The following is a 19,846-nucleotide window of genomic DNA, read 5'->3' on the forward strand; positions in this document are numbered from 1 at the left end:
CCAGTGAATATTTGACAATGTTATCAAGTGGGAAAAAGCAATATAATAATAATATTCAGAGCTGTAAACAGGCACTTATTTACTAGTCACTTTCCAGTACAAGATTATCTTTTCATATGGATTCTCAGTGAATAGCATTCTGTGGGTTGTGAAATGTATTTCAAGTTGTCTTTTGCAAAAGAAAAAAAATACATTAATAAGCTTAAATAAAATAATCATTACAATGCTCTTTTCTTTTATAAAAGCAAAAGTCCTCAGTATCTTATTAAAGCAGATTGCTATTTTTGCTCCTTGTGCATGTATCCCTTTTCTTTTCTGGGCATAGAACTGGAGAGTATTAACGTGCCTGTACTCTCGTAAATGGATTGCACTGTGTTTTGTTCTTGTTCTGACCTGTTTCACTGTTCATTAACTTTTAGCTAGCCTGTTCATCAGATGTTATTATCCCATGAAAGATATGGGAACTCTCCATTTTCTGATGACAATGTACCTCAAAATCCAGTTTTATTTATTTGAGATGTCATCATTGCTGGCTGCATAAAAAGATGATCAGAGTTGTGTTCGTAGTTTGAAAACCTTACCATAAATCAACTTCAGAGCAAGCATTAAGTATTTAAACTGTACCACTTCCTCTGCCTGTTTTATAGTCTGAAATGGCATACACGGTCTTCTGTAGAGCATATTGTTTTCTCATGTCTGTGTCATGTGCCATAGGGCTTCAGTTAAAAGCCCACCAGCACTACTGCAAAGAGGAGGGAACTGTAAGCAGTTAAAGCCAGGATACTAACTGCACAGACTAGAGTCGTTGTCCAGGGAATTAGGTGATCTGAGTGAACCAATAGTGTGCCTCTGTCTGTTCTAAACATCTGGACTCTGCTGCATTCTTTCAGTCTAATCCACTTGTGCTGAGGGGAAGCCTCCATTCCTTCTTCGTTTCCAGATAGGTTGACTGCCATCTTCTGCCTGCTTGCTGCTTACCTATTCTTTTTTAGCTGCTTAGAACATAAGAACATAAGAACATAAGAACAGCCCCACTGGATCAGGCCATAGGCCCATCTAGTCCAGCTTCCTGTATCTCACAGCGGCCCACCAAATGCCCCAGGGAGCACACCAGATAACAAGAGACCTCATCCTGGTGCATTTTAAAAATTTTGCAGACATTTGCACTTTCACAATCCTAATTATCTTCTTTTATAGAGAGATCTCTTTGGTCCACGCGCTTTGTGTTGAGTGGTTTTAGGTTTTTCCCATTCTTCATATTCTTCTGCATCATGCCTTGTGTCCCTACGCTTGTGTGGAGGCTTGCGCACTTTCTTCAACATATCTACAGGCAAGTGGTCTTTCTCCCTGCTTTTAGCTATGGGCAAGAAGCCACCATGTATCAGGCTAGTAAACTTTGGCTTAGCACCACTTTTCATCCAGTATTCATCTGCCGCCATCTCTCCATCTTCCTTTTTTAGCCTTCCTGAAAATTTTTGTGGAATTTTTCTATGCTCAAGGACTTCTAGTTGCATTGGAGGCCTCTTTCGACAAAAGTTGTAGTCACTACAGAGATCTTCATCTTGTTCTTGCCCCTTCAGTTTAGTAGTTGGACTGGATGTTTTTAGTTTCTCTTGTACGGGCAAACTAATGAATTGTGCTGGCATTGCATTTTTAGGTATTCTCCAGAACACCTGCTGACCAATCTGCCAGTAGAGGCCACTTTTGCTAGGAGTGCTTGCCTTCCACTCTAGGTACTGCCCAGCTTTAGGTGGCAAGTTGGATCTTGCGAACACTTTGCCCACACACCTAACAATCTGTTTCATTTTCTGTATGGATTTTGTTTGCTTTGTCACTTGTCACACCTAACCCAGGGGTGTCAAATCTGATTCATATAGTGGATCTAACAGCATTCATGGTGCCTGATAAGGGCCAGAAGTGATGTCATTACGCAGGAAGTGATGCTATTAAGTAGGTCATGACCAGAAGTAAGCACTTTGTTCTAAATTAGGAACTCATTAGCTGCAAATGAGAGAAGAGAAAATATGGAAATCTTGATATTTTCAAATTATGTGAGAGCCCAATTATTGTGCAGGCTGCCCTTTCAGCAGTGGCACTTCACAACATCTGAAATAAGCTGATGGTGGTGCTGGGAGAGCCAAAGAGCTGGATAAAGAGCTTCTGTGGGCTGCATCTGGCCTGCGGGCCTTATGTTTGACAGCCCTGTTCTGATCTGTTGCTCCTTTTCCTGATAAATTTATTTACTGTTTACACAGAGCAGACTTCTAATGCAGAACAACTTTTGATGGGATCTCCATGTTCTCTCTACCTGCATAGGAGAGTATGTCTTGTACTCTGTAAAATGAAAACAAGCTTTTCTTTCTTTTTCAAAGTTCTTAGAATTGGTGGCATCTCTCTCCTTTCCACTGCCAACTCCATATAACTGAGTGGTCAGTGCAAATGAGCTGAGAAAGATAGCAAAAGAGTTGCTCTAGAACAGCATTTCTCAATGCTGCTCCCCCAGCATACCATTGCTCCAACGCTTTCTGCAGAAGTATCACTGGAAGTGACTGGAGATGACATCATTGCTAGTTGCTTCCAGGTTTTGAGTCTGCAACAGGAGTTTCTAGTGGCAATAAGAGGCTCAGATCAGTGGGAGGGCTTTTTCAAGTGCATGAAAACAGTGTGCTGGAGCTCTGCCCGCCAGGCTAAGCCTCCTATTGCCATTTGAAGCTCTGAGTGCAGTCTTGCTGTATGTACCACAAACACCTCCTGGTGTTCCATCACTGTATGCATACCACCAGTTGAGAACCTGTGCTCTAGAACTACATGATGATATTGTAACCACAGCTCCCATGAGATCCATCTGTTTGCAGGACTCTTGCATGAATCTTACACTGAATTCTACATTGACATACAAATTCTGCTTCTACTTTTGACCACAACGTAGAGCCTAAGCAGAAAATTCCTTTTGTTAAGTTTTAGAGAACTTTTCCCTGGTCAGGGAGGGTAGGGTAGGTGGAAGGACACTTCACTGATATTTTATAGAAGCCATCACTGTAACTGATGCCCAAGGCATCATTTAATATAGCTTTGCAATGTGTAGAAGGCCAGTAAGGATAATCTTTTAATTCGGGTGAATTGCAGAAACTGAGACTACCAATCTGTATCCTTGGAATGAATGAGACTGAACTATCTTCATCCTAAGAAATGAAATCAATGCTCATGAGTTAATCACGGTCTGAGATTTCTTCTGAAGGAACAGCAGGTGGAAAAGAGATAACTCTCTACCCGGCAACAGGTAGAGAGCTTTCTCAATTCCTCTCTTATCCCTAAGTGCTTAGGGTTTGTTGGGAGACCTGGAATGGACTATGTTATGTTTGATGTACTGGCCATCCTGCTACACTGCAAATGTTCCATTCAAATTTGCCTATCGGAGGGTTCACACAGAGCTTGCCTTCTATAATTTGAATTAATTGTTCAGTAAATGAAATAATTTATATTACCTTTGTTCATTTTTTATGTCTTAGCCAATTAGATACTCAGACAGTGAAATATCTACTGCCAAAAGAGATAGAGAGAGTGTGGACCATTTCTTCCTCTTCCCCATTTGATCATGCAAGTCTAATAATTCTCTTACATCTTGAACATCGCATGTTGATGTCATAGACACAGCAATGGAAGCATCTTGAGAGACAGTTCTCTCTTTTTTGAATGATAGATATAGGAATATGCAGGAAGAACAGAGCTGATTGATTGATAGTGAGTAACTCATCCATAATGATGTGTCCAATATAGACAGTAAATTATTCTGAAGATTGATGCAGGTCATTGAACAGCACATCAACAAACCTGTTGTCCATCATTCTGCTGAAATGGAGCCTGGGACACTGACAGATACCTCACATAAGCCTGCTCAGTACATGGAGGTATTGAAAGGATTCTTTAATGTTGCTACATTCCAGGTTGTTTCCTTTTGCCATTATATTCTCACTTTTCCAAATAAACCCCAGTTTGTTTCTTTAAAACTAGTACAAAGCAGAATTTAACTTGTTAATTAGTGCTCCACATTTGTCACTGGTACCCATCATGCCTGCTGGACCAGGTAAGGCTGCGACAGGGAAGTGATGAAATTGGGCAGGGAGGGGGGAGGAATGGGGTGGCGACCTAGCAGGAGAGCGTGGGCCCAGTGGCAATGATATGCACCAGATCCTGTCCTTTCTTTTCTGAGCCTCCCCACCCCTTTGTTCTCCACAAACTTGCACCAGCTACAGAGCTGGTGTAGGTCCAAGGAGACCCTTTGTGGAGCAGGAGCCTTATGGAGGGGTAAAGGGAAATAATTCCCCTTTCCCCATGGAAGCTTCCGGAGCCGCTGCCCTTGCAAGATACATGCTTGTTTTTGTCACGGCTGTATGGGGGGCGGGGCGGGGGAGATTGAGCTCTAAATCATAGAAGGAAAGGAAAATAGATACCATAATGAACAATATACGTTTTCACTTCCTGAAGCATAGTGGTGGTTTTAAACCTCGTGGGAACCCCCCACTTATAAATGGATGAAAGATTGAATGTCACTATAAAGTCCAAAATTAGAAACTGTGCTGAAGACATGTGGTATTGTCACACACACGCACACCCTCTTTCGCTCTCTCTTCTCAAGTGTATTCTACAATTCAGGCAGCCAGACTTCATGTCTGCTGACTTTACAAGTTTGCTCTCATTTATACTTGTCATGGAAAGGTAGACATGTGCTATATTAGTCTGTATTACCTAACCAGAATCCATCTATTGACAGCCAGCTAAACATGCAAGTTTCATGGTAAACTTCCATAAATTCATTAAGCATTCTTAGTTTAAATTTCAGAGACCTTTAGGATTGGAATTGGCAAACACTAGATTCCAAATCGGTCCCCAGCTTTTGTTCTCCAGAGATTATAGAAAATGTTGCCCCAGTGGGTTTTGTGATTTCTGCCAGTCATCAAAGTGTAAAAGCTCAATTGTAAGTACAATATATAATCTCTAAAGAAGCAATGCTTTCAAATTGGGTACATGTTGATAAGAGTTATGATGGACGTGTGCCCTTCATTACTTTTCCTCTTAAAAGTGATGGTCAGCAGATCAGGTTTCTGGGTCAATTTTCCATTACAAGGGAACAGGAGAAATACAGAGATTTACCCAATCTGTTCATATTGGTCTGGCTGATTTGTAATCCAGAGAGACGGAAAGAGGGACAAATGTCTAATTCAGGAATGTATTTTTCAAATCAAATGTAAGCAGAGTTATTTATCATGTACTAAGGATAACTATGCTATCCTATGAGAGATATGGATACTTGTTTTTATTTCTTGGTCTTTAAAGAATATGCTCCTGATAGATTGATAGATTGATTTACAGTGCAACCCACCAACCCACCCCTCCATCTATATTATTCTGTTGAAAGTGGTATTACAGGAGAAGACTGAAAACTTCTTGATCATACAGGTCCACACTCCTTATCCACAGATTTCAGGACCCAATCCAGGAGGGCTGACCCGTAGGTGGTCTGAGAGAGTGTGCGTGAATGTGCTCAGTCTCCCAGGATCTCCGAAGGCTCACGGAAGGCCTTAGAAATCAACTTCCAGTTTTCATGAAAACCGGAAGTTCATTTCTAAGGCCTCTCAAGGACTGTCTGAAGCCTGGGGAGGCCACGCACAGTCTCCCTGTGTCTCAGACCACCATCTGGACACAGGTGCCGGTCCTCACCTGCGGAACACCCTGCAGATGACAAGGTCGGACAATAATATAATGTATATAAACTTGAAACCCTCCATCGTGATCTTCCTTTTGCAGTGGTGGTGGTTTCTGGTGGTAATTGCCTGTTTTTACAATAGGATAACCCCTTCTTTGACTGCTCCTTCAATTATAAAAACGTATAGCTCGGGTGCAACAACAGAAAGGCATTGGTTAAAGAAAGATTCCCTGGGTTTACGCTAAGCATCTCACAAAATTGCTTCTGGTTTAAGAAACACTGGTTTCTTAAAGTCCGTGCTTAATATCTGCTTTGAATAGATTGACTATGGTAATTATTAATGTTTGGTGCTGAGTAGCTCTTGAGAATTCACTCAATTCCCACCAAGGGACTGATTTCCAAAGAGACATTTATCAGCTCTTGCATCTTCAGAGCACTAGTTTCATTTGCTCCATAATAAGTGGTCACAGTTTTTCATCATTATTTTGCCATTTTAGTAGTTCCGTATAAACAAACAAAATGGCTACTTAATTTGAAGACAGAACAGTCATCTGAGTGTAGAGGTCAGTGTTGCAAAATACTAAAAGGAAAGAGGAAGATTGTAATTGCCTGCAAAGTCTTAGAGTTTCATTCAAGGCCTTTTTCCTCCTACACTGCTTGATTTATTTTCAAATAAACATGTTTCACATGGCGTGTACTGTAAAAACATGTGTATGCTTAAGTGTGCTGTTCTTTTTTTAAAATTTGGAATCTCTTGAATTCCCAAGATCAAATGAATAATTTTTGTAGGTGGTATTGTATTTTAATTAGGTTTTGCATATGACACAGTGCTGTTAAGTACGTAAATAAGCTCAGAGTTACTGCCTTTTAATTATATATTCCCTGTGTATTAGTATCTTAATTTTATTTTTCCTTTAGATAATTAAGGAGGCTTCTGATTTGCAAAAATAAGAGTGCTGTTAATTTCAAATGTCTTGGGTGTGCTCTCATCATTAGAGAGATGGTTCTGCTTTGTGCCCAAAAGCAATGACAGTAAATTTGGAATGCCTTGTACTCTTATTAGGGCTGAGGATTTTATGTCACTACAATCATTTTCCTTATGTACAATAATTCTAGTGACACTTGCATAGTCAGTGATGATACTGCAATAGATTATTCTGAGTTCTAGATGCTGTGGTGTCCATATGTATCACTCAAACATAAAAAAGGAATACTCAATGATATTTTAATGTATTTCTTTATATAAAAATAATGAAATCGCTATCATTTTAAAGATACAGAGTTTTAGTCTTACGCCCTGAAGGCTGCACAGAATAGAGATTTTCTGTAGTAATGTGAATATGCCCAAAGTAGATCAGACATGGAGATAAGACATTACCATATATGTAATGGAAAAGTACTGTTGCTTGGCTTTTGTGGCTCATATATGCCATAATGCTATGGTATTTTACAGTCCTTGCACTGTCCATTAGTGGAAACATGTCCAAATGAATTCAGCATTTAATGTTAAAATTCTTATAATATGCTAGCTTGATCTGTAGCCCGTCATATCATGGAATGCTAATTAAAATCATATTTTTGCATATGTCATGCCTTTCATGTACATATGCAAATAGGTTTCCAGTGCCTTTTAGCTATTAGTAATTAACTTTATGAAGGACAGCTGTAATACATAATTAACAAAAATGTTTGCAAGCCCTTTTCACACTGAAAGTAAGAGCAGTAATTTCTTTTCTTTTTTTCTTATCAAGATGCCATTTTAGTTTAAAGCTTCTGTCCGATCTCTATATTGATGAAGTAGTCACATGATATAATTAAATTAATGCAAGGGTGTTATCAGTGGAAGTATATTCAATGATCACCTTTCTTTTACATTTGTCCCCCAATGAAATCAAAGCACTTGGTGTTTTGACATAAGTTAGAATGCTAGGTGTTATGGTTTTTAAATATCCTGATGCTATAGCTGTTGAATTCCTGTGCACCTGTCTGTAGCCAAGGTGTTCCCTGCGTGGGCCAGCACCCCATCCCAGCATCATTTTTGCTTCCCCAGCAAGATCTGAACTGGTGGCAACAACAATACCTTACATACTACTAGTTCAGACTTCTTTGAAATCAAAATGACTCGGTTTATCAGTGTGGGTAGTGCTTGATCATCATTTTTCTGTGTGTGTGTGCGCATGCCTGTGTATGTGGCCTAGTAGTCATAATGTGCTCTGTTATCCCCTTTGTTTTTCAGGGTGGCGTTTGTAATGAAGAAGCACTTAAACACACACTTACTGGGTAAACATGGAGTTGGCACACCAAAAGAAAGGTAAAATTATGTTACTGTTTTCTTTATGACTGCATTTCTGGGTGTGTCAAACTTAAAAACTATCCTAGGTTAATCTATAGTAACTATTTTTATAGAAGGTATAAGTTTACATATATAGTTTGGCCTGTTTATTCTTCTTGTACTATACCTGCAATGGCCCAGCGAGTGGAAGAAGCATTGGAAGATGGTGAGGGAGGGATAATGATCTGTGTTAAGCCGTCTATTTTACACGTAGCTGTACTGGGTAGTACTGCCCACATGGGTTAAGGTGGGAGACAGAGCACTGCTGGCTTGCCATTTTTGAGATATTCAGCCACACTAGACGCTGTGCCAGAACCACCTTTCAGAGCGCGATACCATAGTCTTTCGAGACTGAAGGTCGCCAATACAATACCTATTTGAAGTTATCATCAGAAGCAGTCACTGAAAGAAAAGTTCTGGGAATCCATTGGACATTCATTCTTAGTAGTAGCAGGCCTTCCCCCCTGAAATAGCCTGGCCACCTTATATCTCCCCCTACCCTTCACTTGCTGAATAGTTATGCCCGGACCCTCTCTCCCTCTTTCCAAGCTTTCTCAAAACACATATCCTACTACCCTTCTGATACCTGGGAAAGACAACCCAAGAAACAAGTAATCGAAAAGAAAAGAAACTGTACTTTTAAAAAGAGATTTAAAAGAAAATTATCTAATCCATCAAGGTAGACCAAATACTCTCTCATCTCAGATCAAAAAGGCCTCTTTACACTGGACCCTCAGACCTAATGGCAGTTGTCATTACAGATGGAATATAAGAACATAAGAAAAGTCCAACTGGATCAGGCCAAAAGCCCATGTAGTCCAGCCTCCTGTATCTCATAGTGGCCCACCAGATGCCTTAGGGAGCACACAAGAGCTCCCTAGTGCCCTCCCTTGCATCTGGCATTTTGAGGTACAGAAACAGAACAAGACATTGACAATTTCTCCTGGAGACCATCTCCCCTCTGATACCCCCCTCCTATCAAGGCTACCGGACGTTAACATCTTCCATTTCTATCTTTTTCAGTACTGTGTAGCAGGCAATCGATTACCAACAAAACAAAAAAAAAACCAAACTCCTTTGATTTTATGACATCTAAGGTTCTTAGGAATTTCTGATGAAGCCAAGCCACACAAGATCCATAAGACAGACATTACTCTCGTCCGCAAAGTTCTGTTACTTTCCTGTCCTTGATTTTCATATCTCCTTGTTTCTCAGTACTGAGCTCATGTTAATTAGTTTGTAATTTCCAGGTTGAACTCTGGAGACTTTTAAAAGATTGGTGTTTCATTAGTTACCTTACAGCCCTTTTTTATATCGCTGCTATCAAGATCTCATACTTCAAGTTTTCATATATAGAGGTGTTTCCCTCAGCCAGTTTTATTATAATTGAGCCACAGATTTATACTCTTCTTTTTCAAGACCTTTGTGGTTTCATATAATCATACTTCACTGCTTATGCACAGGCTAAAGCTACAAACATTTTAAAACTCTGACAAGAGGAGAAGTACTCTTATTCCATTTCCCTGCGTTCTGAATTTTGTTTACTGTGTATGTGCTAATGAACAGAGTTCCTTCCCACTCGGTTTCCCCTGGATTTCTGTGGGGAGCAGCAGAAGAATTATCTCCATCATCATTAATGACATCTTCCAGGAGAGTTCTTATTGTTCTCTTTTGCTTTTTATCTTGTTGTAATTATTTGACTCGCCAACTTGTTTTATGTTTAACATTTTTAGTTTCATAGAATCATAGAGTTGGAAGGGGCCTGATGGGTCATCTAGTTCAACCCCCTGCCTTAGGCAGGAAATTATTTATGTACCGCTTTTCAACAATCCTCTTAGAGCATCTCCAACAGGTGCTTGTCGAGCCTCTGCTTGAATATCTCTAGTGAGGGAGAGTCCACCACCTCTCTCGGCAATCTGTTCCACTTCCGAGCCGCCCTGACTGTCAAGTTTCTCCTGATGTCTAATCAAAATCTCCTCTCTTAAAGTTTGTACCCATTGCTTCTAGTTCCAGTTTCTAGTTCTAGTTTCTTGGCCAGCGGTTCTCAAACTCTCAAGGAGAAACTTGGGGCAAAAGCAAGCAAGCAAGCAAACAAAAAAGCCTCATCTAATTACAAAGTGAGTTTAGGGGAGCTCTCCCATCACTAGAGATAATTGGTTTGTGCCACTACATCTAAAGAGGAAAGCATTTTATATAGGGTGGCCTTTCTAGACACAAAACAGGCTTCTACAGCACTTTCTTCTGTGTTTTATTTTATCCCCAGCTCTCCAGAAATACATCTTTCTACTGAGTTGCAGTTACTGTATAATTATCATAAATACTACATAGAAGTAACTTATGCTACCCTTGTGACTATGTGTTCCATAAAGTATCATGCCACAGATATTCAAATATACTATCTGAGCCTAGGAGGTATGATTTTTAGTTGTCACCCAAAATATATCCATATTTTAAACTATGAATGCTTTAATCTGCAGCTGTATAGAGCTGAGCTCGTGTTCCAGTCCCCCATCCTCTTGTGGATGGAGGTCCTTGTGGATACTGCTGTTTGTTTCCCATGTTCCTGTAAGGGTTTCTTGTTTCTTTTTAAATTTATTGGTCAGTGCAGGCTTACAAAGGAGTGGTGTGATGTGTTTTAGCAAGCTGCTTTTCGCAGCATTCCAAACCCTAGCAGTCCTAGGAGTAAAGACACCATCCTTTTTGTGATGAAACTGTACCTGCTTGCATGTGAAGCCGGGATGTTGGCGATCACCACTGCTTGATTGTACGATCTCTCTGCAAGTGTTTCACTTTAGTTTTAAAAGTAAAGTTATCCTGTTGATGACGCTTGTTTTTTAAAAAAACTGACTTTTCATTTCAGTACTACATAAAGCTGAATAGTCATGACAGTAGCAGTCCTTTGCAGGTGATGTCTTAGATTTAATCAGCACACTCTTACCACAAAGAATGCTGAAGATCTCTCTTTTTCGTTGCATTTTCCCCCTCCTGGAGTTTATGATTGGCTTTAAGAAATATTTCATCAGGATGTTGATCTAAGCAAAACAATTCTAAATGAAGCTTTCCAATTTTTCTTATCCTATTAAAATGATACATACTTGACTAAGATTTTGTAATGCATCCCCCCCTTCTTTAGGACAGTTAAATCAGCTTTTTCTTTATGCCTTAAATTTAATCCTACCCTCTGATACAATGCATAATATAGTAAATACTAATAGAAGTTAGCTAAATAGGCTCTGACAATTAAATTAATAATGCATTTTGTTTGCAAGTGTTTAGACTTCATGGTTTGACTGATATATGCAAAGATGGTAATTTATTAAAAGTAAATTCATGTAATTGTACTGCAGAGTTTGATGGACCAAAAAATGTTGTCAGCATGACTATCATCAAAAACAGAATATTGAAATAAGTTCAGAAGGGTACATTGGTATGAAAAAAAATAAAATAAAACAATGTACACCACAAGAAGTTAATGATGATTTAACCAACTTCCAAACTAGTTTGGATGATCAAATGTAAAGGTGAATATGTAGGGGAGCACATCATAATATCTTTATCAAAATCACCGTATTCTGAACTTATTCTGGAATTGCTTTATAGATCCCTCTTGCTGTCCCAGTGATAAAAGATAACACGCAATAATAAAGCACCGCCATATTCCAGACATATAGGTGTGCGTCGTTTAACAACCTTCCACATAATGACTGATCACATATACGACGGGGGTTCCACAACATCACTGTAACATAACATTCCAAACATAACAATTGCTGTAGCTGAAAATGTCCTTATGAGCTGCTAGAAAGAAGCCAACTTGCAGCTTTCAGCACCATTTTGCAGTCCTCCTGAAGCTATGTGTGGCCATTTTAGATTTTCCTAGAGCTAGTCTATTTCACTAGTCAGTTAGCATAATTGTCCCAGATGGCCTTGCAGGACAATTCTGAAGCTCCCTGAAGCTTTTGCCAGTTATTTTACAGGACTCGGTAGCCATTCTAAAGCTCTCTGCTGCTGTAAGGTTAGTTACAGCAATGAAAAATGATTTAAATTTTTTTTAATACATTACTGTATGGGGTTGACATAACAACACAACTTGACAGGGTTCAGATAACTTATCCCTGTTGTTAGGTGATGCATACCTGTACTTGTATCATTGTCCTTATTCCACGGTATCCCAGTCCCACTCATGGATATAGTTGAAAACTAAATTTTTCACATGTTGGTTATATTAAAATAAAGATATCTACAAGAGAAATCTTACCTTAATTTGCCTATAGTGCTTAGTGCAACCAACGCATAGTGCTTAGAAGAACATTTTGGTCAGTACCCACCATATTTTGTTATTTTTTTTAAAAAGGCACTTTTTTCCTAGGAAAAAGTCCTTTAAGGTATTTTGCTTCAAATGGTTGCAACTGTGATACTGATTTATTGTCAGCTTGGATGTGTGTCAAAACTGGCACATTATCCTCTGTGTTCAAGGGCATTACACATTTGGTAACTCACTGTCAGGAATATTCCTGGGAACTACTTGAGTATGTCATTGACTGGAGGAATGGTTATTTGAAGTGCTGTTGTGTGTAAAAAAGTGCTGCTCAGTGGTTAATGAAAAGAGAACATGAAGCTCTTAAACAGCGACGTATCACACATTTATTATAACCAGAATGTTTTGTGCAAACTCTGATCCTAATTCTGCTAATTTTTTGTGTCTGCTGAACCTAACAGCAAATTCATGCAAATAAGTGAACCTTATTTTTTCTTCTTAACAGTCTTACACTTTCATATACAAAACACACATAAGAATTTTCATGTGAGTCAGCTCCTTACCTGGGGACCTCTTGAGCCATTTTAATAATTGCTGCCACCCTTTATCAAGTGCACAGGAACATGGTAATGGCCTGTTGGATGGTGTTGGATGGTAATGGTGACTGCTGGATGCAACTTAGGGCACAATCCTAACCCCTTATGTCAGTGCTTTCCAGCACTGGCATAGCGGTGCCAACGGGACGTGTGCTGCATCCTGCAGTTGGGTGTCACTCACAGAGGCCTCCTCAAAGTAAGGGAATGTTTGTTCCTTTAACTTGGAGCTTCATTGCTCTTATGTCAGTGCTGGAAAGCACTGACATAAGGGGTTAGGATTGCACCCTTACCTTGATTTAGAGTTTCTCCACACAGTCCTCTTTCCAAACAAGGAGGAGCAAGAATTTAAGAGAAACTGTATGGTTTTCTGTAGTTATCTCTCCTCTCCTAAAACTGACCTCTAAGCCAGGGATGGGAACTCAAGTCCAGTGACTTCCAAGTTGCAAAATCAGCATTTTTCGCTGACTTGTGTACACTCAAGTCAGCTGTGCTGATGACTTGGGCATTGAGTCTGAGGCTACTACTCAGCTCTCGGTCTCCACACATGCACACGAGTCCGTCTGTGTCTGGAAGTTCTTGCTTACTTTTTTTGTAGCATGAAAGACCTTATGTGGCCACCATTCAGATCAGGTGAGCAGCAAGGAGATTCCAACCAGGAGGCAGGGAAGGGTTAATGTTTGCTTTTGCATCCAAACTGGAGGGAGCAATTGGGAGGCAGGATTGGGCTCTCTTGCCCATCTCTGAAGGAACCGATGATCATTGGACAAAGGATGGACAGTCTGATTTGTTTCTTTAGATGAGGGAAGGCACGAGGAGAAGCCCAATGGGGTTCTTGCCTTGGAATTGGTTGGAGAAGCCCAGGGAAAATGGAGGCAGAGAAGCGGGAGGAAGGTTCGTAGTAATCACACTTTCCAACTGTGTGGCTTCTGTGAGCTCCGTTTTTACTTGGGAGGAGGTAACTCCATTGAATGACCGGCACAAATGGGACTACTTCTGAGAAGAACTGCAAAGGATTGGGTCATCCTGGTAAGCCTCGCAGCTGCTGCACATGACCCTCTTCCCTCTTGCCTCTTCTGTCTCTGCTCCCACGCAGTTTATCCCACCCCCTCCCACCTTGTTTACAGATAGGATGGGGACAGCAGGGGAGTGGTTAAAGAGAACTCTGATAAACACACAGAGCCTGGCAGCAGCCTCTTTTTTTTTTGCATTGAATTGTGGCTTGCTTTTTAAAGGGAATGACTCAAAACTCGAGTCTTTTCGAGTCGCAAAAACACTCTGGGCAACTTGGACAGTACTCCCGTTATGACTTGTTTTTGAGTCAGGTTGTGGAGGGGAGACTCGTGACTCAGTTTGAGTCAAACCATGCCTAACTTGCCCATCCCTTCCTCTAGCAACCTTAGGGCACGATCCTACCCTACCCAAGAGGCTTTTGCTGTATCCAGCGCAGGATAGGGGCCCAAAGCGACTCAACCAGAGGCAAGGGGAAACTTTTCCTCATACCTCTGGGTTAGGCGCCTTTACCCCTATGGTTCTCCTCGGACTTGCGCCACCTCCTGAGGTGGTGTAAGTCGAGGAGAGCAGAGCGGCTTGAAGCCGCTCCAAACTCCCCGGGAACAGGGGTTGGGATCCAGCATAAGTGCTGGATCCAAGCCCCGCCTCCTGCTCCCCATCCGTCTGGCCCAGGGCTGCCCACTGCCTGCCTTCCCCCCCGCCCAAAATGCAAGGCTTGCCGAGGAAGCCGGTGTAGAGGCTTTTGTCAGCCTCTACGGGCCAGCGCACCTCTGTGCACCAGCCTGGCTTACTCCCAAGGAGGTGCAAACGTGAAGGGCAGGATTGCACGCTTAGACAGCTAACTCTTCAGGTAGTAAGAGGATGATAGCAGCAACCAGTAGCAATAATGCTGATATTCTGGGGAAGAATTTATTAGTGACCTGCAGTCACTAATGAGGAATTCACCTTCTTAGACATGAGTACCATTGTAGGAGTTAGCTAGCATTCTTTGTGCTGTGTAGAAGGCTAGGAATAAATGCTTGAAGATAATCTTTAAACTGTGGATGAGGAAATAGCTCTTGCGATTTGATTGTCAAATTTTGGTTTAACTGCTGGAAACCTTACCTGGGACAAGTTCTATTATTTCTTGTGAACAGAATGGTAGAGTGGTGTGATAGCATCAAGTTGAGATGATGGAATGTAAATTTTTGACTTAGAACTTGTATGCATGCACAGGTTGATATGTTGCCGTTTGCCAGCAGTATGCCCAGAGTCTCTGAGGTAGCGATGCCATTACAGGTGAGCTACAACAGTCACTACCATCCCTGGTAAATCTGCAGATATCGCATAGGTTGTTAATAAAAGGGAAAGAAAAGCTGCCCGTCTATCTGCAGAATGCTTCCCTCAGGAAATTAAACAGTACAACCACAGCAGACACATGCGATGACTAGCTTGCTTTGTAGGCTTCAAATCATATTCAACTGATCTGGAAGATTTTATCATGATTTTCATATAGCTTTGCATAACCCCTTTTAAAAAGTAAGTTCATTATCTGCATTATCTGCTTCAGAAATCCATTGTCTTTCTAAAATAGGGCTGTCACTTGATTTATAGTACTCTTAGTTGATTAATTGATTAAGACTCATATGATTGATTATATCTGCATAAATTTGCATACATGAAAAGCAGTATTTCTAAGGATAAAGGTGTGTGGCAATCATTTCCTCAGAAGAGGTATTCCCTCTTTTTTTCTTTGAAAGTGCATTTTTTTAAGAAACTGCTGACCCGTTAGTTAGAAGTATCTTTACAGTTGATCAAAATGGTTTTTAATCAGTTAATCTAACCGATTAATTGGCTAAACATTGCAGCTCTTTTGCAATTTGCAAAATTTCCAAGGAGGGCAAAGCATGTGAATAATCAATGAAAATATTAGTTATTATTAAATAAATTATAAGCAACAATTATAAACAACTGAATAAATAGCAGCTGTTTGTTTTTTTAAAATGGAATAGGAACATTATTCTGGTGGAATAGGTCAGTCTTTACCTGGTAGAAAAAGACTTCTAGGGAAAGGCGGATGGGAAGGGTATGCCTCCTTTGGGAGGGACTTCTGCAGCTTGGTGCAACTGCAAGGGAAGGCCCTTTGCCATGTCCCAAATGGATGCAGGTCAGATGTTGACAGAATACAGGCAAGAGTTTTTTTCTAGAGGACCCTTAATAGGCAGGCAGGTTTGTACAATACTTCAAAATATTCTGAATTGTTGATCTGCTTTTTATCACTGCCCAGTGGACAGAATGTCAGACTTGGGCTCAAATCATAACTCAGCCATGAAACATGCTGGGTGACTTTGGGCCAATAGCTATCTTTCTGCCTAATTAACTTCATAGGCTTGTTGTGATAACAGCATGTGGAGTGGATCATGTGCATGCTACTCTGAGCTTTTTGGGTTAGGAGCAGAATAATTAATATATAGTAAATGATACCTGTTTAGTACAGTTGGTAAGAGTACAATACAATTTGATTCATAGACCCAGTTTAGTCCCTAAAGACACATATATAAAACTGGTTTTGTTATTGGGTTTTGTTTTGAATACATTTACTTTTACAATTAAAACACCATAATGAATGCCATATTTTTGGTCTGCAATATTCAGTTGCATCATATGATGAGCGATAGCTGTGACAGATGCTCAACTCTAGTCGTGTGCTCTTTGCAGATGCGTTTGGAAGGGAAAACAGTTGCATAGAAGCAGTCCTATAGAATCTGAATCCTTCCTCTTTTTCTCTTCCCCTTTCACTATGTTACTCTATGAGAAGAATTTATTGCAAGGTACTTTTGTGACACTTATGGATTTAGAGTGCTTTGTGTCATGAGTGCTCTCATGACTCTTCGCTTTGATCAGTGTATATAAAATACAACTTATTTATTGAGTGCATTGTAAAAGAAACAGCACCATAATCTTTTGACAGTCTGGAGATGAAATACTGTATTTTCCATATATTTTGAAGGTGTGGAGGAGTACTTTGTAGACATTACAGGAGATTGTGGTAACAGGGACTAAAGTATGTATCACAACAGACTAAAAAAGGTGTGCAATGGGTTGAGTTCCTGGTAAAATATGCTAAATGTATAGCTTTATATCTTGTTCATGCAATTACCGGTGCCTTTCCCCTGTATTTTCAGCAGTATTGCATAATTTTAACAATACAGTAAGGATAATCCTTTTGTCAGCTTCACCTTCAATTTAGCAATGCTAAATGCAAACAAAATATTAAAGATCAGAGTGTAGCAGGGATGCCCTGACTGCATATAACTTTTGAAGTATCTCTAAAATAAATCTTTACCTCCAAAACTTACTAGAAATGCAAGGGAATATTTTTCAGTTCACTCAGATGCACATTTTCCCTAATATTAATGTCTACAAAATGATAGGAAAATTTTTTAACAGGCTGTAGATCAGCAGTTCCCAATCTTTAGCAGGCCGCGACACTCCTTGTGAAACTCAATACTCCTGATGGTGCCAGGGGAGGCCCCAGAGGCCTCCTCCGTGTCATGCTCCTGAGGAGCCTCCTGCAGTAGCGCGGGAGGCTCTGGATCTGGCGGGAGCCCTTTGTGGAGCTGCCGGGTCCCACAGCTCCGGGCAGCTCTGGATTGGGCTGTAAAGCTGCAATCCTGTGTGTGGTTGCTTAGGAGTACGTATCCTTGGACTCAGTGGAATTTACTTCCAAGTATGTAAATTTTGTGTAGTAGGAGGTGAATTAGAGGTAAGTGTTGAAGGCTCTCCAAGATTAGCAATCTCTGTGATAATACTGTTGTGTTCCAGAAACAACACTGACACTTTGCTGGTAGTAACAGAGGTTTTAAGCTCTGATTGGTCTGTTAGTTCCTTGGAAGTAGTGTCTTGGTCTGGTAGGGATATGCAATCTGTTGATAATTACAGATTATGTCAATGCAACTCATGAGCCAAAGGGCTGCAGCCAATTTGCACAAGTTCAGCAACATTTCAGTGTAGTTTGCATACCGTTTTTATAGATGTGGAGATTGGGTTCAGCTCAGTTGTTGTCTCCTTGTTCCAAAGTTTAAGTAGGAGTTCTTGCCAAGTACATGACAAAGTACTCTCACTTGGATGTGGATTACAAGACAGAAACCTAAAAAAAATCCTCCGTTGTCATGCAGAAGCATCTTTTTTGTTTATTTAATTCAAGTGTTTGGGAATTGCTTTTCGTTTACAAGTTGGAGTATAACCATTTTAAAACCATTTCAAGAAATAGCAATTACAAACAAATGCAATGATATGCATAAAACAGGCAGCATAGCACAAGAGTAATAAAAACATTCTGAAAGCAACTTAAAGCCCTGTCCTATTCTTTCTGCCCCCAGCTGATACAGTGGTTCCAAAATGGCAACCACTGCATCATAGGGAGGGGGGGAGTTGCAGAGGTCTCCTCTAGGCAAGGGAACAATTGTTCTTTTACCTGGGGGTAAGCCTCCGTAGTGCAGATGGGTCTATTCAGACCTGCAACAGCTAAATAGCTATTGAGTGTTTGCATTGACCCATGCCGCAGTTTTGGGTCCAAGGAGGAGATTAGGCTATCGGAGCGCCAGTAGCACTGATCCTGCCCCCTCCCAGTACACGACCTGCCTGTCCCCCACCTATCCTCATCCTGTTTTGCCACCTCTACACCCTATTCCATCCTCCTGCTACCCTTCCCACCTCCCCCACCATCTTACCTCCTCCAGTGAGTGGGTGGGAAGGCACAGGCCTTCCTGTTGGCACTCCCAGCAGCACACCAAGTGCTGATTGCTTTACAACAGTGCCATCACAGGGCAAGAACCATGGATGAGTGGCTCTCAATGGTAAATATGAGATTGGTGCTAGTTGGCTAGCACTAGCAAATGACTTAAGAACTAAAAATGTTTTCAACTGGCAGTAGACTCTGTAAATGTCCTCAGAATTACAGACCTGCCCCTTGTTGTGCCCTGCAGGTCCATGATGTCACCCTGCCAAGATACCTACCCAGCTTAATGGAGACTTGCGTGGTGTTGAGGAAGTTTTGGAAAGCCTTCTGAGGCTTTCCATGTCATCTTAAACCATAGTTCCAGGAAACTGAAAGTACTTTTTAAAACTATATCAGAAGGTTCAGAAAGCTTTCTCAACAGTCCTCCATGCCACATGGGGCTTCACCTGCTCCTGCAATGGCTCTGGAGGGCGGACAGAGGCAGCAGAAGCAACGGTGGAAGGCACAGTGGTGCCGCCCCCGCAAGACCCATGGGCACGGCTCTCAGAGCTTTTGACCCCCTGACCCCTCCAGGCCTGCCACTGCAGAGAGGATCCTGTTCTGCATCATCACAGAACCTCTTACAGTGGAATGCAGGGGACTTCAGATAAATGAGTGGAAACCTGTGGGAATTGACACTTCCTGAGGACTGTTGGAGCTTTACAGGAAACAGCCAGCATCTTGAAGTGAACCTAGAAGCAGACTGGCAGCCATTGCAATGGCATTGTCTCCTTCTTGCTCTCATAGCAGAAGTTGCTGCATTCTGCTTTTTCTGAAACTTCTGAGCCATCATAAAGGGCATCTCATTGAAGAGTTCATTACTCTGGTCTATCATAACTGAGGTTACTGATGTGTGAATAACAGAAGCAAGATTTTGATTAGCGAGGAAGGGCCCACTCACCATCACTGATAGAAAGCACAACATCACACTTGCAAGGGAATGCTCATTGTGAGTACAATCCCGGGGCGGTAGGTGAGTGGGTGGGTTAGAAAGTAAGCTTGATGTAGATGTGATGGAAGTCTGGATGGTTGGCTGATTTCTCTGCATATATTCAGTACCGAAGCTCATAATGTTGTTGCCAGTTGATAGACTGAATTGTTACACAAGGAGAACTTACTTACGGGATGTCTGTCCATCTTTTTCTTTCTCTTTTGTGGAACAGACGTTTACTTTGCACCCTGGGGA

General features: G+C 41.0%; 1 protein-coding gene across 1 annotated transcript in view; it reads left to right on the forward strand.

Moving 5' to 3' along the window:
• ZNF407 (zinc finger protein 407) overlaps positions 1 to 19,846 on the forward strand; it is a 434,476-nt gene that overhangs the window by 163,895 nt on the left and 250,735 nt on the right. The window contains exon 4 of the mRNA XM_066626167.1: positions 7,941 to 8,015. Within this exon, the coding sequence (XP_066482264.1) occupies positions 7,941 to 8,015 (75 nt within the window). The remainder of the gene's footprint in view (positions 1 to 7,940; positions 8,016 to 19,846) is intronic.

This window comes from Tiliqua scincoides, chromosome 4, assembly GCF_035046505.1.
Source record: "Tiliqua scincoides isolate rTilSci1 chromosome 4, rTilSci1.hap2, whole genome shotgun sequence".
Lineage (NCBI taxonomy): Eukaryota > Metazoa > Chordata > Lepidosauria > Squamata > Scincidae > Tiliqua > Tiliqua scincoides.